Source organism: Andrographis paniculata, unplaced genomic scaffold (genome assembly GCF_009805555.1).
Source record: "Andrographis paniculata isolate CXL003 unplaced genomic scaffold, ASM980555v1 Contig78END, whole genome shotgun sequence".
In the NCBI taxonomy this organism is placed as follows: domain Eukaryota; kingdom Viridiplantae; phylum Streptophyta; class Magnoliopsida; order Lamiales; family Acanthaceae; genus Andrographis; species Andrographis paniculata.
The window spans coordinates 690,272-713,281 of record NW_026137615.1 but is presented as its reverse complement, the minus strand read 5'-3'; the positions used below and the strand labels follow the sequence as shown (position 1 = coordinate 713,281).

General features: G+C 34.5%; 1 protein-coding gene and 1 non-coding gene across 6 annotated transcripts in view; both read right to left on the bottom strand.

Annotated features, from left to right (window-relative positions):
• LOC127239643 (uncharacterized) overlaps positions 1-23,010 on the bottom strand; it is a 36,686-nt gene that overhangs the window by 9,842 nt on the left and 3,834 nt on the right. For 2 of the 5 annotated variants that reach the window (XR_007836174.1, XM_051257884.1), the window contains exons 6-15: positions 19,833-19,899; positions 18,812-18,977; positions 18,591-18,702; positions 11,558-11,633; positions 11,275-11,457; positions 10,763-10,923; positions 9,701-9,809; positions 8,723-8,918; positions 8,367-8,644; positions 8,107-8,228 (exon numbers count right to left, since the gene is read on the bottom strand). Coding sequence is in view for 4 of the 5 variants with exons in the window: in XM_051257884.1 (XP_051113841.1) it covers positions 8,107-8,228; positions 8,367-8,644; positions 8,723-8,918; positions 9,701-9,809; positions 10,763-10,923; positions 11,275-11,457; positions 11,558-11,633; positions 18,591-18,702; positions 18,812-18,977; positions 19,833-19,899 (1,470 nt within the window). In the remaining variant the exon portion in view is untranslated. Of the gene's footprint in view, positions 1-8,106; positions 8,229-8,366; positions 8,645-8,683; positions 8,919-9,700; positions 9,810-10,762; positions 10,924-11,274; positions 11,458-11,557; positions 11,634-18,590; positions 18,703-18,811; positions 18,978-19,832; positions 19,900-23,010 lie in introns of all 5 variants that reach the window. The other 3 variants (XM_051257887.1, XM_051257886.1, XM_051257885.1) reach the window with 3 other exon arrangements.
• Positions 20,924-21,058, bottom strand: LOC127240020 (small nucleolar RNA snoR137). The gene has a single exon (XR_007836285.1). It is a non-coding gene; the product is annotated as a small nucleolar RNA snoR137 (small nucleolar RNA).

Here is a 23,010-nt window from a genome sequence, read left to right as displayed (position 1 = left end):
CTATCTAAAATATCCAATTATTCTCCCTCAAACTCGAGTGGTATCAAAAAACAACATGAGTTCACAAGAACATAAGTTCGACAAAAGAGATTAGAGATGACACAACAAGAATCACAGACAAAATTTAAGTCTAAAGCAAGGTCATCAAAATACTATTAGAATCATGTGTTTGTTTGTGAGGTTTAGTTTTTTGGGTTTGGATTTTTGAATAGTAAAAAATTAAATTTGAATAGTTGTTTGATGTGGTTCAAATAAATATTGATATGATGTTTCGAATGTAAAATAAATTTGTAGTATAATATAAAAAAGAATATTTATTTGATATAACATTTTTTGTTGGAAAAAAGAATATTAATAGTAAAAATCTGTGGTAAAACCCACAAATGAACACAAGAGTTTGTTTGTTTGGTAATTTGGTTTGTGTTGAGGTATTTTAGATATTCGATTTTAGATTTAGTAGATTTATATTTAGATTTGGTCTTATTTATGGATTAGATTACTCAGATTTGAGTTTATCAAGTCCGTTTTGTATTGCTTTTATATATAGGCCCCTTATTTTGATGATCAATAATATAATTTCATCTTTGTCGCCTAAAAATTCTAACATGGTATCAGAGCCTACTTTTCTCCTGTCGTCGTAGATATAGCTTACCAACCCCCGTTTCTCCTCGTACATTCAACCTGAAATGTACCCGAAGGTCTTCCAATTTTGAGATTTTACCCATGGTTTCTAATTTTTTTGTTTCTGATTTTAACTTTGTTTTAAGTTCTGATTTTTTCTACAATTGAAGTCATGTTTGTGCATTTGTTTACGATTATGCGATCCGTCTGCTGCGTTTTTTGAGAGCTATGTTTCTGATTGTAATGAAAGTCTCGTTATTTTCGACTTTGTGGAGAGTACTTTTGTCGTTTTCGACTCCAGTAGAGAGTCCAGCTCCGGTAGAAAATCATGTTGGAATTTCGGCTCCAGTAGAGAGTCATGTCATTTTTTGCTCCATTGTGACCTCTGTTATTTTCGACTCTAATTAAGTTGAAAGCATTGTTTCTGGCTTTGAAACGGTAGAGCGGCGGCGGCAAAGACAGACAAACAACTGATATTTTTATTTGAGTCTTTTGTGTCTATATTCAACCTTCTTATCAAACTCAAGTTGATTTCTGTTATACTATTTGCGTTTGATGAGGGATGTTGAGATATTTTAGATATTCGATTTTAGATTTAATATAAATATAGATTTATATTTAGATCTGGTCTTATCTATAGATTAGATTACTTAGATTCGGGTCTATCAAGTCTGTTTTGTATTGTCTATATATAGGCTCCTTATTTTGATGATCAATAAGACAATCTCATTATTGTCCCCCAAATATTCTAACAGTTTGAAAGAATTTTTTTTATGTGAAGTATAGAAAATTGTGTATGTAATATATTATTTTTTTGGGAAAATATGTTGAGTATTTTTTATAAAAAAAAACACACGCTAAAGCAAAGTTTATAATAGAGCTCTCAACAGAGTTGACGTAAAAGAGAGTGCTCCAAACACTGTTAGAGTTGGAATCAAGGCTTTCAACACTGTTAGAGTTGGAATCAAGGCTTTCAACGCAGTTAGGGTTAAAAGCAAGGCTCTCAATGTAGTTAAAGTCGGAAGCAGAACCCTCAACACCATTAGAGTTGAAAGCAAGATTTTCAAAGAAGTTCGAATTGAAAACAAGACTTTCAATGTCGTTAGAATTGTAAACATGGCTCTCAATGCAGTTAGAGTTGAAAGAAGAGTTTTGAGAGGAATCAAGACAGACGATCGAATGTTTACCATAAGTTTTATGAAACTGAAAAATAAATTGGATGAAAAACAAATTTGACAGACAATAGCGACAGCGTAGTTGAATATCTAAAAATCAAGAGACTTCCGCGTACATTCCTAGTTGGATGTACCCAGAGAAACATGACTTTAATACCAATGTACATTTTGGAGAATTTCAAAGTTGCATAAACGGAAACAATAACAACCAAACATAATGGATATGTCTAAATAATAACCACCAAATCAAACTAATATTAACGAAAGTATCTATTTAATCTATATCCCAACATAATGATTAAAATGTATTGTAGAAAATAGAATTTAATTGGTAAGAAATCATGAAGAAGAACAGGACTACGACTAATCCAACTACTCAAGACGTTTCGTTGTTGGGGTGGAAAAAGTCTTTCTCCGGTAGGGGAATGAACAGTTGAGACAAAAGAAAAATAAGGACTGGCAGACCTCATAAGTGACGGTGATCTCCCAACGCAAAGAGTGCGAACAATGATGGCAAGGCTCTAATACGATCAAAGAAACAGGAAAAGCTTTATCTAATATTCCCTCTGTCATACAATCCTATTACCACTTCCCTTTTTGGTTGTAATAAAAAATAGTCTCGTTTAATTTTTTAGGAAAAAATTATACCATTTTCCATATTTTTTTTACTATAGAAGATAAAAAATAAATATCCACAAACAGTATCCACAAACAGTATGGTCATACTTTTGGATTACAGAGGTAGTAATAATTTGTTACACTAGTAAACCTTAGACTACAAATTATACACAGACAAATATGTAATAGGATATACTGTGGACTAAGCTAAATACAAAGTGGGGCTATACATTATGTCCAACAAAGAAAAAAAATAGTGACATGCTATGGAATCGGAAACAGAAGCATTAGAATATAATAATACCTCGGAATTAGTTGAGTTTCCAAAGAACAAATAAGTAACGGGATGTAAGTGGGTTTATGCCTTCAAGGTTAAGGTAAATGGGTCTCTAAGAGGACTTCATGGGTACGTGAACTATTATAGGTCAAAATTATCTTGGAAGACTTGAAGATTAAATGGATCATGCTATACTGTGACAACAAATTAGCTATAAGTATAATCTAGAACCCGGTGCAACATGATCAGACAAAGCACATGAAGATAGACACTTCATTAAAGAGAAGCTAGAAACTAGATTGGTTTGGACTTCATATGTCCCAACAGAAGATGTGATGACAAAGGTATTGTGTAACATGTTTCATGAGTATTGTCAAGCTGGGAAAGGAAGATCTATATTCACTAGCATGAGAGGTTGTAGGAAATCTCGACTGAGTAATTTTAGGAGACAATATAGGTAAATTTACGTAGTGGAGGGAATGAAGGTTAGAAATTCTTTTTTAAAGGTCATAGATAGTCTTTAATATTGACAAATTTAATGGAGTAATGTTACAACAAATTAAGGGATTTGTTAAGAGTGATCTTAGGAATTTTCTTGTTTAGTGTATAAATTGTATATATATTGATTAGAATGTACTGTAGATAATAAAGTTGAAATCTACAAGTCCTATTCTTGTCTACATTATTTTCTTTTTCAATACATCTGATACCATATCTGTATTCTTTTCTGCATCTGTTCTTTTACAATAGATCTGATACCATATCCTAGTATTTTTTTCTACATTCTGTTCACAAAATGCACCCCCCAAGATTCATGACTGTCAAAGAATAGTTGAGTTATAATGTTGTTGAGAAATTTTAGATATTCAGTTTTAGATTTAGTAGATTTATATCTAAATTTGATCTTATTCATAGATTAGATTACTTAGATTTGAGTCTATCGAGTATATTTTGTATTGCCTATATATAGGCTCCTTATTTTGATGATCTAGATACAATATCATAATTTTCCCCAAAATTTCTAACATGGTATCAGAGCTCTAGGAATTTTTCTAAGGTTTTGTAGTCTTCTTCAAATAGCCTTCATCGTTGTGTTTTGCTCTGACCTTAATTGCTGTGAATTTTTCTTCTTCACTAAGTCATGTCTGAAACCATCTCCAACCCTTTCGAAGAATTTAATTCTATTCAGAAAATTGGAGAACCGCAGAATATCCGGACATCCAATAGGTTCAATAGGAAAGAAAATAAAGACAATCTTTGGTGTACTTATTGCAAGAAACCCAGGCATACAAAGGAGAAGCGTTAGAAGCTGGGGCTACCGTGGGGGGCAGTAGCAAAGGCCTCAAGCGCATATGGCAGAGCAGCCCAATAATGAGGAAAATCCAGCAATAGGGGGGTTCAATAATGAAGAAATTGAGATATTGAGAAGTTTGTTAGGGACTCTTGAGAAGCCTTCTGGAACAAGTTCAATGGCTCTTTCAAGTAAACCTGTGTGCATAAATGTCTTAGACAAATTATGTACCAACTCTTGGATCATAGACTCTGGTGCTACAGACCATATGACCCCCACATCTCAATTCTTCCACACCTATACCCCATGTCCAAGTAATAGAAAAATTATTGTGGCCAAGGGTTCTTAGCCACTGTTGCAGGGATTGGAGATATACATATCACACCTAACCTTATCCTTAAAAATGTTGTCCATATGCCCAAACTGTCAACAAGCCTTGTTTCCATTCAAAAGTTGACTCATGACCTTAAATGCTATGCTGTTTTTTGCTGTTCTTATTGTGTTTTTCAAGACCAGGACTTGGGGAAGAGGATTGGACTTGCTAAGGAAAGGAACGGTCTCAACCACCTTGAACCATCTAAAAAACCTAAGAGTAACTTGCCTTCTTCTTTCCTTAGTTCCTCGAATAAAGATGCCATTTGGCTATATCACCTACATCTTGGTCATCTTTCTTTTAGGATTTTAAAAATAATGTTTTCTCATTTGTTCCAAGAATTAGATATTTCTGAATTTCATTGTGACATCTGTGAATTGGCAAAACATATCCGTGCATCTTTTCCTATTAGCAATAAGAGAAGTTCTCTTCCTTTTCACATGGCTCTTTCTTCTTAAACAAAAATCTGATATTACCACTGTTATACCTAATTTTCATTCAATGGTTCAAAATCAATTTGAGGTCAAAATAAAAACCTTTAGGACAGACAATGCTAGAGATTATTTCAATCAAATTTTGTCACCTTACTTTCATTCACAGGGGATTATCCATGATTCATCATGTGTGGAGACACCCCAACAAAATAGGGTAGCTGAAAGAAAGAATAGGAATTTACTCAACACCACCCGAGCCTTACTGTTTCAAGGGAATGTTCCTAAGCCCTATTGAGAAGTCGTCTTACTGCCACATATATGATAAATAGACTTCCCTCCCATGTGTTAAAAAACAAAAGCCCCATAGAGGCCCTTCATAGCTTTTACCCTCACTTCAGAACCTCAAATAGCCTCACTTCTAGGGTATTTGGGTGTACCGCATTTGTTCATGTCCACAAACAACATAGAGGGAAGCTAGACCCTAGAGCCATCAAATGTGTTTTCCTCGGTTACTCATCCACTCAAAAGGGATACAAATGTTACAACCCCTTGACCAAAAAATTTTACATCTATGCGGATGTCACTTTCACAGAAGATAGACCTTTTTTCAAATCCTCTCTTCAGGGGGAGATTTCAATGATGGAATATAGTACTTGTGAATTTTTCGAACCACTTAAAATCCTTGACCTTCCGCATGTGCCACCCCGCAGTCACTCAGAACAAAACCCTCTTCATGTTCCGGTTGAACCTGAGTCCTCTAAACCAGTCACATTTGAGTCACCCAATCTTGTCACTGAACCCATATCATCTCCTTCTCCAACCAGCATCACTCGCAATTTTCCAAAGTTTCCTCAGGTGTATTCAAGGAGAAAGACCGTTCCTGAACTGACACAAGTCCAAAAATCCAATCCAAATTCTGAGAAAGAAATCATCAGATCCACCTTTACACACATAATCTGTTGAACAGTTCACTGATTCAACTACTGTTCTAGATCTTCCCATTGCTGTTAGAAAAAAAACCAGAGAATGCACTAGACGACCACTCTATCCTCTATCTCACTATGTCTCTTTTAAGCGCCTATCGCCAGCCCAAAAGGGATTCATTGTGAGTTTGAACACCATTGCCATCCCTCATAATGTGTCTGAGGCATTGTCAAAAAATGAATGAAGGGATGCTATGAGAGAAGAGATGAATGCATTAGAGAAAAATAAAACATGGGAGATCATTGATAAACCAAAGGGAAAAAACATTGTTGATTGCAAATGGATTTTTACATTGAAGTACAAGGCTGATGGATCCCTTGAAAGATATAAAGCAAGGTTAGTAGCCAAAGGATACACTCAAACTTATGTGGTGGATTATCAAGAAACATTTGCTCAAGTTGCAAAAATGAACACAGTAAGAATTTTGTTATCATTGGCTGCTCTCTTTAATTGGCAACTGCTACAATATGATGTTAAGAACGCATTCCTCCATGGTGACTTAAATGAGGAAATCTACATGAACATTCCACCAGGATTTGAAGGGGACACTAGTAACAAGGTGTGCAAACTGAAAAAAGCCCTTTATGGGTTAAAACAATCTCTTAGAGCATGGTTTGGCATATTTGCAAAAGTCATGAAGGAATTTGGGTACAAACAAAGCCAAAGTGACCACACGCTTTTCATTAGCATTCAGCTGTAGGGTGAGTGATTGCTCTTTTGGTCTATGTGAACGACATCATAATGACTGGAAATGATGAGAAAGAGAAGCATGAATTAAAGCTGAGAGTAATGAAAGAATTTAAAATAAAAGAACTAGGGAAATTGAAGTATTTCCTCGGTATTGAGATGGCATATACTAGACAAGGGATCTTCATACTTCAACAAAAGTACGTGCTTGATTTATTGGCAGAAACAGGGAAGATTGGGTGTAAGCCAATTTCTACTCCCAATAGATCCAAACTATAAATTGGGAGAAGCTAAAGAAGAACCAAATGTGGATAAAAGAATGTACCAGAGGTTGGTTGGCAAACTTATATACCTTGCTCACACTCGACCAGACATAGCATATTCTGTAAGTTTGATCAGCCAATTCATGCATGATCCAAGAGAACCTCATCTACAAGCTGCTTACAGAGTACTGCACTACTTGAAAGACAATCCAGGGAAAAGGAATCTTGTTCAAAAGGAATGACACTCTTACGCCTACACCGATGCTAACTATGCTGGCTCCAATGTTGACTATGCTAGCTCCCTAGTGGATAGAAGATCAACTGCAGCGTATTGTACTTTTCTTGGAGGTAACCTAGTGACATGGAGGAGCAAGAAGCAAAATGTAGTGGCAAGGTCATCAGGAGAATCAGAATTTAGGGCAATTGCTCAAAGATTATGCGAATTACTTTGGCTTAGGATCATTTTGGAAGATTTGAGAGTCCAATGGGAGGGTCCTATGAAGCTTTATTATGACAATAAGTCAGCTATTAATATAGCTCATAATCCTATACAACATGATAGGACAAAGCATATTGAAATTGATAGACATCTCATCAAAGAAAAACTGGAGGAAGGGATAGTATGTATGTCCTATGTTCCATCAGAGAGACAATTAGCCGATGTTCTAACAAAGTGGCTGAACAGTTCGAGTTTCCATGATCTTGTATCCAAGCTGGGAATGGAAGACATCTATTCCTCAGCTTGAGGGGAAGTGTCAAAGAATAGCTGAGTTATAATGTTGTTGAGATATTTTAGATATTCAGTTTTAGATTTAGTAGATTTATATCTAGATTTGATCTTATTCATAGATTAGATTATTTAGATTTGAGTCTATCAAGTATATTTTGTATTGCATGTATATAGGCTCCTTATTTTGATGATCTAGATACAATTTCATAATTTTCCCCCAAAATTTCTAACAATGGCATCATGTCTCCCTGAAACTGAATTCAAATATCTCAGGCTGGTCTTAAGTCACAGTATATCAAGTGCTTTTCTACATTTTTTTATGTTTCCTTAGATTGTAACTCACTTAGTTTCATGACATATATTTAGAATATCAAATTCTAAAAATAACTTTTGAACAGGAAGTACAGTAATTATTGTTCTCTATCATTGTTGCTATAGCACCTAAGAGCATGGAATTCTAATTTGGAGATCTCTCTCTGCACTGTGTATAGCTTCATAAAATCTCTTATCAGAACCTAAAACATCTATTTTTATAAGGAATCCATAACCATTGCAAGATTTATGATAAACCTAGTAACAGCTATCCATATGATCCAATAAATGACAGGAAAAATTTCCTACCCAATATGTACAAAATTGGAGGGAAGGCTTACTCATGTACGCGGTTTTGAATTGCCTCTTCACCATCTAATTTCTCATGCCATAGCATCCGTTCATTAGCATGCTCCCACAGCTCTTGTTGCTCAAAGGCCATGAATCTAAGCTGACCATCTACCTGAGAGATAAAAGATCATCATAAAGACTTTCCATCTAAATAAAACTATACAACTTTAACGCACACGACTCTCCTGAAATAAATCCCAATATAACAGTTCGACAGTATCAACTTTTTCACTAATTTAGCAAATAATACATTCTTTTTCTCTGGTCCTGGTGCTGATTTTCCTTTTGAAGATATCCTGTTAAGCATAGATGCTTCATCGATTTCAGGAGTTGGAACTGTATGAGAGGCCTTTTGTGGAGATTTTTTAACCAATTTATTCATCATGTAGCTGAGAGCATGTGGCAATTGCAGCCAAAAAAGTGCTTCCAAGGATTCACCAAAGATTGCAGCTGCAAATGCCAACCTCAGTGTTGAGCACTGGACAACTTTAGCATATAGCCTCAGTCTCTCATCATCAAGGATGCAGCCTGAGGACAGGAAAAGAAATCATTACCTTCTAACAGTACCTTCCATATTATGTTGGTTGTATATGTAAAGAAGCACACCATGTTTATGGTAAGGCTCTAACACTTTAAGAAGCATTTCTGGAACAGCAGAATCCCCAGCACGAGGTGAGTTTAGCATATAACCACGCAGGTCTCCAGCTGATGGGGTTCCTGGAATATATGACTCATTCATGGACGTATTGAATGGATCAAACCATGATGGCTTCACACCCAATTGTAAAACCATCCGCAGTGCCTGCAACAAGGAAACCCATCTAAATACGCACAATGGTGCTTAGAGCATATGATGACTAGGAATGTGCAGGGGGATCTGTGATGGGAACGGCCAGATGTTATCTAGATCATATTCAAAATGAAAGAATCTAGAAAAAGCTATATTTGTTAATCGAATTGTTAGACTATCTCCAAGATGTGAGTTGGATATGAAAAGGTTTTAAAACCATGGTACCTGATCCATTGCCAAAATTTAGGAAAGTGAATGATTACATTTTTAAATTTATCATAGGCCTATTAGGCGTCCTGTCAATTCCCAGCCCCATATTCTCTCTGCATCAGTTTTTTTTGGTGAAATTGTCATCATAAATCCTGATCCGATTCAACTAAATCTATAGAGACCAGCTCCATTGCAGTCATCCATAGTTCCTTTGACTTGAGTTTTGCATGATCACCAACAGTTTTGATCTAAATCTTTTCTGTCTATCCCTTGGATTTTCAAAAAATGGAAACAAATGAGGTCAGTTCCCACTAAAGACTTTATGATTCAGTTCAGTTTTTATATCCTCGTAAGTTAAAATCCAATCTCAATGTCGTCTTGTTATAGGACACTCAACACAAGATTAATTAGAATGCTCTGTTATGAACACATAGTATTTCAGATCAAAAGGCATATACATCTGCAAAAAATATTCCCATGTTAAAATTCTGTACATGCTTCTTTAGGAAGAATAGATTTAGTATCAGGATTTTTTTCTTTTTTTTTTTCATATAGTTTTCTCAAAGTTGAGACTCAGGACATACCAGGGCATGAGGTGTGGGGAGTAGTATAGGAGAAGGCAATGGTACAGGCCGAAATCTCTCTTTAGCAGGTCGAATTGCAGGAACAAAACCACCCAGTTTCTGCTCACCTCTGCATGACAGGAATTTGACTTTAGCTATATCACGCTATTTGAATGTGCTTTAGGCACATAATCATGTACTATGAATTTACTACATCATTAACACAAATTGTTGACGATTTCACTCATCTATCACAAATATAGACTTCTTGGGGCTTTTAATACAGATACAACTTTTAAAGGCTTACAGTTCAAAGAGAAATTCCAATCACAAATGGGTGAAATAAAGCCTACTTTCACTAATACAAAGATAGCATCTTAGCATATGCTGCAATGAACAAGTACCAGAAGCAATATATTCATTTTCCCACACAATATCTATACAAATTAGTAGGTGATCGAGCAGCCCACTTGGCCCGTGGCAATATTTTTATCATTACACCTTCAATACTGCAATCCAGATTTAAGAATAAATTTTACTTCTTAATAGACAATATAAATCATTTCATTTTATAATGATTATGATAGGAATCATGGTCAAAATGACAATCCAAGTTTAACTTACAGGAATAACCTGTCGTTAGGAAAAAGCTTCTAATAAAAAAAAAAAAGAAAAAAAAAACTATCTTCGTCTCTCAACCCTAATTTTTACTTGTACTAGGTTCATACAAAATAAGCTCCAAGGCCTAATAGTTATAGTATATTATCATTAATAGTATGATAATAAGCCCATTCCCGCCACCAACCCAAAATGAGTATTTCCATTCTTTACATGTCGTGTATAAATGATAGTCTCTTGGTCAGATGGCTGAGGTGGCTCTGTATAAAATTTTCATATTACCAAGCAATAACAGTTAATATGTCCTTTAGATTGCAAAAAAACACAAACCTAGCAGGTGGACAGGCATCTGAATCATTTTGAAACTAAATACTTCCTTGTCCATGAAAAGGGGCATACAAGCACATAATAGCAACAGTTGGGGAAAAAAATAATAGCAAACAATAAAGGAGAAAATTTACATACGCATTAAGCTCAACAAGACGGAAACTACTATCAGCTCCAGCAATGCACAGCACCATTGGATCATCCTTATTTGTCCGCACTGGCAACCAGTCAAGCTCAAGTACGAGAGTTCCGGGAAAGTGTGGTTGTAAAAGAGAATTAGCCAGCGGGTCAGGTGAATCCTACAAATCAGACACCCAAAAAATTTTAAAATAAAAAACATACCAAGTCTACTCCAACAAAAAGGAAATAAATATGTTAAACAATTCTTCTTTCATTTACAAATTAAAAATGTTCCTACATATAAGTAAGGGGATAAGATGTTGGTAATCCAGATTAGTGGCATTCACAATGGAGATGGTCCATGGGTATATAATAACTCAATATAATGTGTGTGCACGCATTTGTATGTATAGGTAGACCTTCTCTATCATCACTAATAAACTCAGATGCATGAACATTGCCATTAAGGCACTTCACAAGTTAATATATATGCACTCACAAAGGTTTCAGTTAACGTCATGTGATCTTACAAGATCAAACACAGAAAATGTGTTGTCATAAAATAAAACTGCAATACGGCCACGGCTACGGTCACCAGGAACAACAGGAGAGAACTTTATTCTCCGAATACCATCCCTGTGAGTGGTGAAGGAGGATGATTGACCAGTAGTCACATCCCACCAACGTATATTCCCTGACCTGTCTCCCATGACCTGAAATGTAAATATAATGTTACCAAAATAAACCTTTCAATAGCTTCAGAGACGTCAAAACAAATTACGGATAAAGTTTTGCCACTGCATGTGTACATACTACGTGGGGTAAGCGATAAGCCATGGCTGTAATCAGCCCATCAGAGGAAACAAAAGAAGATGATGGCCACTTTGGTCTGAAATTATTACAAGTTGCCAAGAGTTAGAACCCATTCAAGATGTTAAGAAACACTAAACACTTTTCATATTCATGTGGACATATGAAAGCACTAGAAATTGTACAAGTCATATGTAACTGGATATGAACATGAAACAAGAAACAAAACATAAATAAACCAGAAATATGAAAGGCATAATTTAATGTAAGTCCACATAATGTGATGTTTCCATACACATACTGAAGAAACAATTGTACAATGAAGAACATAATACTATATTTTCCATTTCCATGTCAAGAAAGAGTCGGGAGACTGAGAAAAGTTGAACAATACGGCAATAGTACAACTATTCAACAGTGCTACCATTTATGTGTGAACTGGAACACACATCCAAATACCCATAGTCAAGGAAGACTATGCATAATTAACAGTCTGCAACCACATATGCCTTTAATCAAAGTAAGTCAGATTAAACTTACTACCGAATAATTTATCCATGCAGGTTTCAACAGTCAAGAAACAGGACATATATAAAAGTAGTTGCATAATTTCTAGAAGGGAGAATCAATGGGTACAGAAGTCCACCAAGCATCATATGGTAAAGTAGTTGTTGGTTGTGATGTTTTGTATGGAAAATTATGTTTTTATAATAAAATAATACGATGTTGCATACCCAATAAATTGAAATATATTAAATTTTGCACAATTATGTCAATTACACTACTCATAAAGATTTTCACATAATTTATTACTATCATTACTTTCCAAACTTAAGGTCCACCAAATGATTTATTGTTCAAATGAAACATTTGCTCCTTGCTCATCCCATTAAAGTATTTGTCATTAATGGGATATAAGCAATTTTTGGCATTGGGGATTCCACAGTAATAATATTACCATATAATTATATGTTTCCTATTTCATATTATTCTCTTAAATTGTTATCTTCCGTAGGTGGATTTTGGAAAATGTTGAACATATTTTGTAGTATTAAAAGTTAAGCATGTGAGAGGTATATGTTTCTGAATAATATATATCCTAGTTCTGCCATTCAACATGGTAGAAAACAACTAAAGTTTCATCATTCAGCTGCTGTCTCCAATCAGTACCACTATTTGATGAAACCAATAGTGGTGACAAAAGCGTCTTGATTTTATTGTCATTTTTGGCATATAATCTCACTTCAACATCAAAATAAGAACGACATAGGCAGTTGTTTTGTCATGTTATGTAATATTTTAATCGATGCATTTAATGTTTTTAAATGTACAAGTATATACACATTAGGATTTTATATGTTGCACTTCATCTAGAAAAAGATCATTAATTTATTTTACATCATTTCAGTGTGTTTTGATGTGTACACACCCAATGTCACGAGCTAATTTCAATCCATCAAGTTGTGCCGTGTTCCCTTAGCAACTTGCTTCATCGGCTATTAAGGCATACTTTCCACTTAACTAAGCACCCACAAAAGTTAAGGACTTTCTTTAGAGAGAAAGTTTAGAGCAGAAGTAGTAGAAAGAAACTAACTTGGATTGCTTGAATATGTGTACAAGTGAGAGGTAGAGGCCCTTTCATAAGCCAATGATTCCATTTACAAAATTCTAGAACATCCAAGAATATACAACCTTCTAAGCTCTATGTACAACTATCTAAAAGTTCCAGAACCTTTCAAAATGTTCCGCTATATTCTTGAACAATTAAAGAATATTTCTCGGTCTAGAACATTCTCTCGAATGTAAATGAATTCTCTTATACTAGAAGGTTCAAGATATTAATAGACCACCATCTCGAGACCCTTTCTCGACTTTGTCCATGACGATTCTCCCTTACGTAAACATTGACGTCATCATCAAGCCCTTGCCGTGTAGGCCTCAATATGAGCTTCAAATTGGAACAAGTCTCGTTTGCCATGTCACCTTGTCAATTGGCAGACCTTTCCATTGAATTACGCATTCGGCCTCACATGGTGTGTCCTGATCCTTTATTCGCCTATCTGTGAAGGACTCCACAATCTTTTCCCCGAATGAGATAGTGTTGGTAGGCAAGGCATGATGTCGATTGCTAAATGCCTTTTGGTTTCTCCATTCCAACAATTTGTGCCTTTGACGAATAGCCTCGATGTTTCTTTCCAATGTCCATACCATCACTTGGTCCCCCGTTTAAAAATCCCGTGTGTAGTATTTCATGTCGGTCCACACATTTGCGGCCTTTGTCATGTCACGCTTCTCATCCAAACCTCAACAAGTATGTCCCGTGGCTGCTTGTCATGGACCTAGGTAATGCCGGGATAGACTCTCATGAGTGCTTAGGTGTCAAAGTACGGTCTACCAAACCGATCGCCTTGGGTGGTTGTCTCGCCCCGCCGGCACCCAAGACTAGTATGTATGCATGCTACAACGTCTTTCCTAACATTAGGCCATAAAAAATACCCTATGTCCCCCCCGGTGATCCCTTTTCCTTTTTAGTTTGTCTCATATAAGATGTTCTTTATATATATATTTTTTTTTGGGTAGTTTAACAATTTTAAACATACATAACAGATACTCCATCCGTCCCGGGTTAAATGACCCTTTTGCTTAGGGACACGGTATTTTAAATAGTTAGATTCGTAAATTATTAATATGTTATGACATTATTTTATTATTTTACATATGAGTAATGTTTGTTGGTATTTTAAATATTTTTAGCATTATATCTTAATAAAATATATACAATATTGATATCATTTTGAGGATTATATTATATATTACAAATAAATAAAAGAATATATTTATTTATTTATAATTAAATTAAAACTAATTTTATAAAAAATGGGGAGGTTTAAATATAGATAAAAAAATTTGTTTATTGAGGAAAGAGATAGAAATAAAAAGGTTTTAAGTGGTCCCATATGTAAGAGGTTTGAAATTTGATTAATTTGATTTATATTTGTTAAGTATGTTTAAAATGAATAATTTACTAAAAATAGAAAGCGATCATTTGTTATAGGACGAACAAAAAAAGAAAATGAGTCCTTTGTGGCGGGATGGAGGGAGTATAAATCAATTTAATTAAAGTTCAAGCCTCTTACCCATGGACCCTGTTAGATTTGATAGATTCATATCTATATCTATATTCATATCTATGTTCATATCGTTATCCTCATCCAAACATCTACTCTAATTTCCGACATGGTATCAGAGCCAATTAGACCTCTATATTTTCTAGCCGTTTGCGAAATTTTTTGTTGGGCTCTCATTTTTCCTTTTCTCTTGTTTTACTTCTAATGGCCGACTCTTTTAAATCAATTGGTGCTAGATGTCTACATTTGAGGTGTATCTATTGTCATAAGAATGGGCACACTAAAGGATGTTGCTATAGTCTTCATTGAAGCCCTTCTCATACAACAATGTTGTTGCTAATTTGAATGAATGTTCATCCCCCAACTCCATTACTATAAATCGTGCCAATTATGATGCATTCCTTCAGTTTTAGGCATCTAAGCAGTCATCCTCCATTAGTTTTGACACCTCCCCTAATGCCCAGACCTCGTTTGTTGGTATTTCTCAATCTACACTAGGCTCATGGGTACTAGATTCCGGTACAACCAATCATATGTTTGGTAACCCCTATTTGTTTTCTACTTATCATCCGTCAAACTCACTAGCACATGTCACTTTGGCTAATGGTGATAAAGCATATCCTCAGGCTATTGGCAGGGTTTGTCTATCACATAATTTATCTCTTGAGTCTGTCCTTTATGTACCACATAGTCCATTACCTCATATATATTAGTCGACTTACTAAAGATTTAGATTGTTCTATTTTATTGACCAATAGTTTCTTTGTTATTCAGGATCGCAACACAGGACGGACGATTGGTGCCGAACATGAGTCTCATGGGCTATATTACCTATAAGTCTTGTCTATCTTCTACTTTTGCAACTGCCTCTGTTAGTCTTCTGAATTGTTCCATCAACGATTAGGTCATCCCAATTTATAAAAATTAAAACTTATTTTTCCTAACTTTTCATCACTGTCTTCGTTACCATGTGAGTCATGCGAGCTTGGAAAACAATCTCGTACTACTTTTTCAAAGCGCGTCAATAGTAAAGCATTTGAACCTTTTGCATTAGTTCACTCAGATATTTAGAGTCCTTCTTGTTTTAAGTCAAGTCTAGGTTTCAATATTTTGTTACTTTTATTGATGATTTCAGTCGGTGTACTTGGGTTTATCTATTGAAAAGTAGATCTGAGTTACTACATTAAAAAACTTTTGTGCTGAAATTCGTACACAATACTACACATTCTATTATGGTCTTAAGAAGTGATAATGATAGAGAATATTGTTCCCATTCATTTAAGGTGTGTTTGTTTGGGGGTTTGGATTTTGAGTTGGGATTTGAATAGTAAAAATTTTGAATTTGAATAGTTGTATGATGTGATATAAATAGGTGTTGATTTGATGTTTTGAATGTATAATTGATTTTTAGTATAATATGAAAAATGAATAATAGGTGTTTGATTTGATGTTTTTTGGGGGGAAAAAATGAGATGAACAGTGGATTGAAAATCCAATCCTTCAAACAAACACACCCTTAATGAATTCATGTCTCAGGAGATTATTCATCAGCCCTTCCACACCACAACAAAATGAGGTGGCTGAGCGCAAGAATCGTCATTTTGTAAAAACAGCTCGTACTCTTCTTTTACATTATAATGTCCCATTTCAGTTTTGGGCTGATGTTATCCTTACAGCATGCTTTCTTATTAATCGTTTTCCATCAATTGATCATAGAAGTCCCATCACATGTCTTTAGCCTAATGTGTCATTATACCCTTTACCTCTCTGTATATTTGGTTGTACGTGCTTTGTTTATAACCATTTTCCAGTTTTGGACAAATTACATCCTCGATCATCCTCAACAAGAACAAGAAATAGATACATGCCCAATACTCCCCCTTTCTTAGGCATCAATTGCCGAAGCAACTAGGCTTCGGGCTCTTCTTCATCATCACTGGTGAAGTATAGGGAATTAAGTAGTGGAGATGGGGCAAACGGTAATATATTCATGGCATGGGCCACAATTCTCTTCTCAACAATTATTGCGGCCGTAAGATCATTCAACTTTTGGATATTCATAGTAAGAAGTTCCTTAATCCATTTCATTAATGCAGCTTCGTCTATTGGCTCATCCAAAGTGAAATCATTATGAAGTCTTTTGAGATTTGATTGGGCAACTGACTTTCTTGGAAGCACCTCCTACCGTTAAAATCCAAAACAATTCGAATTAAAAAACTTAATGAATCTCAGGACATGTAATTCCATTTGAATCTCATTCTTTATATTTTGTTTTGAACTAAAAATGGATTATGGTATTTTGATTTGCTGTTGTTGCTTTACATTTTTCAGATTATTGGGTATCATATGCCAAAGAGGGAGAATGTTAACAAAAGAGTTTTTAACTTTTAGCCATTTACTCATCTTCCTAGTTTTTTTTTTAAGCTCTCCACCATGGAGAACATTTTGAAGGTTAAGGAATTTAATAGAGGCACTTTCTCAATGAACGAGATTATTTTCAATCTCATCTTTTGAGGGGATTGATATAGAGGTAAACTCCCATCTTTAGACACACAACATGCTTCCTTAGCAAACAACTTGCAAGAATTGTCTCATGCTTGCCCATCCATTCCATTGAGAACTCCTACAGTTTTGGATTGCTTAAGAGCTGGGTTGCTGGAAGATTAACACAGATTGTTCAGCCTTTGGTAAGCCCAATGCTGACATTTCTATTCACTCAGGTATTATTATCTTTCATTATATCCAAAACTATTCAAACTGCCTATTCCAATGACACATAAATCTTGGCCATTGTCATAAAGACCAGTCAAGACCCACTCCCAAACTTGTGCTAGAATGCGTTTCCAAATGTCTTAGGATGAAATCAAGGTACATCAGCTCCATGGAAACTTAAGTTCAATATTAACAAGTTGCATTAGTCCATCTTCAGATACCCTCTCATCATCTTCCAACATGTGGCTAGAAGAGCAAACTATTTGGCAGACTACTCTACAAAACATGGTGCTCAAGGTTTCATAGATTTTACCACTTCGCCACTCTAGTTTAGTCATCTCCAGTTGCAAGATTGACCATTAATATTTATTTTCTTAGATCTTTGTCCAATGTGATCAATTTACGTCAAGAAGAATAATTATCTTTACTTATCAAGAAAATGCAAAACAAGTGGAATCACTGAGCTTTTGGCAATTTCCTCATCTCTGTTGTCTTATAAGTTCTGATTTCAGTTTACACTGAAAATATTTAGCACTTACTAGAAAGGATGTTAGATTCAAATCCACAAGTTTTTTTGAGTGGATGCACAATTGCATTACAGTAATAAGCTGTTTATAAATTTTAGAATCAATGTTCATGGCCCAACAATACCCTATCTCCTTTCAGAAAGATTCGTTGGGGTAATGATTAATGAAACACAAACCCTCTTGAAAATGTCTCCTAGCCTTATTAAGACCATACTAAAATTTTAAAATGCTGAAATTTGAATTTGATTAGGGATATTCTTCGTTTTTAGTAGGTTTGACTCACAAATGAATCCATAACATAAATGTAAAGTTAATAACAGTGTCAAGACTAATCTAACCAAATCATAAAGATGCACTTGATCTCATAGATAGGAACTTATTTCACCACATAGCAAATCCTGCAATATAAGCTTGTTTTGGTTTCCAACAAAACAGTCTGATATTTTGATTTTTCCACCTTGGATGATATATTTATCCATAAGAGATACCACCAAATCACAAACCTTCAACTAAAGATACTCCAATAAGTAAAACTAATTATTAAGATAGCAAGCAGTTGTCCAAGAAATTACACAGGATCCTAACTTGTTCAAAGATAGTTAGCACTAACTAGAAAGATGCATCTTGAAAAGCTGAGTTGGCAATCAAATTTAGAGAGAAAAGTAATACCTAAAGTCCCGGATTCTTCTTCCTTGCACCTCAAAAACTCCAAGGGCGCCATTAACCAGGGCAAATGCAAAGCTTTCTGAAAACTCTTCATTGGATCCATCTGATCCCTCTTCTGTGTTTCATCAACAATAGCATGTAAATACCACAACATATTTTAGAATCAGATCTATGTGGAAAGCTCTGAAAGAACATATAGAATAGCTTGTGCAGAAATTTCTCACTGCCATCTGTCGAAGATGCTGCAGTAGGGGAAGCAGCCTCTGTTGAGGGACTGGCAGAATCTTTGGACAAAAATGACGAGGTCCTAGAAGGTTTATTTTGTGCTGGTCGCGGAACTGTAGGGAGTGTCCATTCAAGAACAGTAAAAGGAAGAGCTAATGACCTCAGCTGCATGACAAAATTATATTTTCAACTTTGTGCAGAGCATAAGAAAGAAAAGCTAATATTTTATTCTACACAATAGATAGCATAGATACACTTTGACTCAATAAAATGTGTATATGGTGATGAGACAAACAGTTCAGAACTCGGCAATATTTTACTCATTTCTGCTTTTGCAAAAAGTAGTAATGTTCAATTGCCATTAAGTCAAAAGAAGAGAAGATTCAGTATATAATCTGATCGCCTAATACAAAATTGAAGTTTTAATAGTCATAGTTCAAGTGTGTAAATATGTATTATATATTCTCAATGATGTGTAAATGCTAAGAATTAACATAAATAAATACACATACAAATTAACGGTTGGTAAATCACTCAGACGAATAAATATGGCATCTTAGGTCAGCAGCGAGTAGAGATGCGTGAGCTGGCAGCAACTGTGGGTGACGATGTAGGTGGACAAGGAACGATTCCGGTGTTGGTTGGGTTAGAAAACATCTGAACAAGCACCGGAGAAATTTAGGGTTTTTGGGTAGCGGCAGCAGCAGCAGCGTAGTGGCTTAAATCCAAATAACGGATGGCTCTAATACATGTAAATATGTATTCTATGTTCTCAGTAATGTGTATTTGCTATGAATTAACACAAATAAATATACATGCAAAGTAACCTAAACGGGCCTAATCTAATCAAAATAATAAAGTCTAATCTAACAAAGTGTAATCCTTCAAATGAACTAAGTAACAGTGCTAAGTAAAAGCGGATGGGTAAGTAGACGCACTTCAATTTTAAAAGAATGCCCAATTAATAAACCAAAATAATCATGGTACCATGAAATAAGAAGAAGAATTAAGAAAACTAACCATGATTGGGGTCTTTGTCATTGCCCACACCTCTACAGGTGCATCCCGGAACAATATCAAAAGATATCTGAAAGGATTTCCAGTAATGTCATTGTAGGATCTACTAAAAACTGCTAAGGCATGTAACAAGTAAAAATAAATAAACAAAAAATTTAAAAAAGCAAGCTTCTGATGTGAACTAACAAGATATAATTAAATCCCATGATACCCGACATAATTAAGAGCACATGCTAAATTTGCTCTACGTATAGCAAGGGCAGTGGTATCCAGTAATACAATAGAGCTATATTCTCCTTCAACACTATATTACACACTTTACACCATCCCAACATGTTTTGAACCATAGTCACACAAATATGTACTCAAAATGCTATTGAAATGTAGTGAAATGGTTTTGGTTTTTTCTTATCTTGATGAAAATGAGTTTAATGTTTTAATGAATATTAGATAGAAAGAAAACATAATGCAACGAAAAAATGGTAAACATACAAAATTGTTTTCATCATTGACTATGTAATAATATATTTTGAGTTGTGCGTATACTCTTTTTTAGCTTGATTATAAAATATAATATAAGCATTCAAATATGTATGTTCACTTTGCATTTTTTAATTTTTTTCATTTCTTTGCTGTTCAATCTCTCTATTTTCCTTCTAAAACATTGTATCTAACAACTAATTTTAATACAAAACTTACATCCAACAACTTTTTCACCTCAAAACTACTAAAACAAAAACACAAAAAATAAAATTAAGATAAAAAAATGATAACCAAAACACAAGTGAACAAACCCCTGCATACCATAAAATCACACTAAACCTTAAATACAAAATCACACAAACAAGCATGTGGAATTGTGTTTGTAAAATGCCATTTGCTTTTCCTGAGTTGAATTGTAATATATATAGGTGAAAATACTTCATATTTGGTTGAATTGTTTCCATATTTTTAATTTTTAAATTAACAAAATGTATACTATCTAGATGATATAATTTTTTTTGATAGCTAAAAACTTATAACTTTCCATATTCCAAAGTAAAGGAACGCAAACTTTAACATTAGTTCATCTTCCTGTTAACAAGCTTGTTCAGAAGTGCAGCACGAGACAGGTAGCATGAAGCCAGAAGACACAAGCACCATGCTGTTTGCATCTGATACCTTGCTCTATGTTTCAGAAACATAAACTCCCCTCATTATTTCAGATGGGTTCACCAGTAAGAAGCAAAAAATCAAAAATTAACCCTCAATCTTAAAGAATTCAATGGCATTGCAGACCAAACAAACTAGTAAGATATACAGCTAACTGAATTACACTAAGTGGGCTGAATATATCAATTTATGCTTCATCTAGATGATAATAGTTATACATTAGCATGTATCGCCGCTAGACTAGCGTCACGCACCACAGTGCACACAACTTTAGAATATAGTAACTTTAACCCATAAAAGAAACATGTCAAACTGAAACTAGGAAATTAAAATCACTGAAATATATTATTACTATCCTTTTAACTGTCAAGCATCTCATAGTCCCAAAAACAATTTGAGTTTGCAAAAAGAGATTAAAAGTGATGTAGGGCAGCCAAAACCATCCACGGAGTAAGAGTATGAAATAGCGCCGTCAACCAAATAAGAGTCTGATATAGGAGTCGCTAACAATGGAGTTACAGTCAAAAACGGGATTCCCTCACAATGAAGTTAGAGTGGCAAACAAAATTCGCTCAAAAAAAATTTAAAGGCTGTGTTTACTTGTGGAATTTTTGTTTTGATTTTACTATTCTAAAAACGTTTCTCTCCAAAAACATCAAATCAAACACTTATTTTTCATTTATTATATTATACTAAAATTTAATTTTACATTCAAAATATCACATCAATACATATTTATATCACATCAAACAACTATTTCAATTAAAATTTTACTATTCAAAATCAAAATCCAAAATCAAAACCCCACAAATAAACACACCCAAAGTCGAAAACAAGACTTACTCACAACAAAGTTAGTAAATAATTGTACTCTCAACGCACAAGAAAGCTCTGAACTGAATGAAATCTGGACAAGCGATCCAAACCGAACATAAACTTTATTGAAAACTGAAAAACAAATTTGACAAAAAAAAAATTTGGTAGACGGGCAACTGCAAACATCTCAAAACCGAGGGAACTCTGGGTAAATAACATGTTGAGCGTACCAGGAGAAACATGGATCGATACCATGTTATATTTATTCATAATGAAATCAGAGTCCTGTTAATACTCGATAAACTCAAATAATAACAGCATAATCTAAGGATATAACCAAATAATAACATTCTAATCTAGATAACATAAATCCAATCTAAACCATAAACTAAATATTTGAAGGGTGTGTTTGTTTGGGGGATTTAATTAGATTTCTACTATTCATCTAATTTTTTTTCCCCAAAAACATCAAATCAAACACATATTTTTCATTTTTTATATTATACTAAAAATCAATTTTACATTCAAAACATCACATCAACACCTATTTATATCACATCATACAACTATTCAAATTCAAAATTTTTACTATTCAAATCCCAACTCAAAATCCAAACCCCCAAACAAACACGCCCAAAATATATCAAAAATATCTTGGAACAAAATTCACTCTTCAAAATATGGAAGAAAAACTAGCAATATCAAATCAAGAATCATCCCTAGAAATAGCAAGCAAACAAATGAAATTAGAAACTACAAATTACAAAGACAGATGGAACAATTCTAGAATATGAAGAACGGCTGACAATGCTGATATCTTCTAGCCTAAGAATCACTGTTAGATTTGGCAAAACAAATTTCATTTGAAGCGTCAAAAACCTAAGCTGAGCAGTTGGAAGACAACAATATTTTTATTAGAATGATGCCTTCTGATCAGTAATAAATGCATTATAAATCTGGTAAATATTTATTCCAATACAAAAATTTCTCAGCTAGACTACCAAATCTCCATATCTCTCCGTATAACAGCCACCACCAATTTGAAAAGGAAATGAAAGTTAAAAACATAAAATGCATGGTGAAGCAAGTTCTGAGATTTAACAGTGGTTTTGGTGCAATTTTGCAAAAAATGGGTTCCTTAAGATTTGGATTTGGGTTGGGAGTTTGAGAGTAGTAAAAATTTGATCGAAATAGTATTGATGTGATATATAGA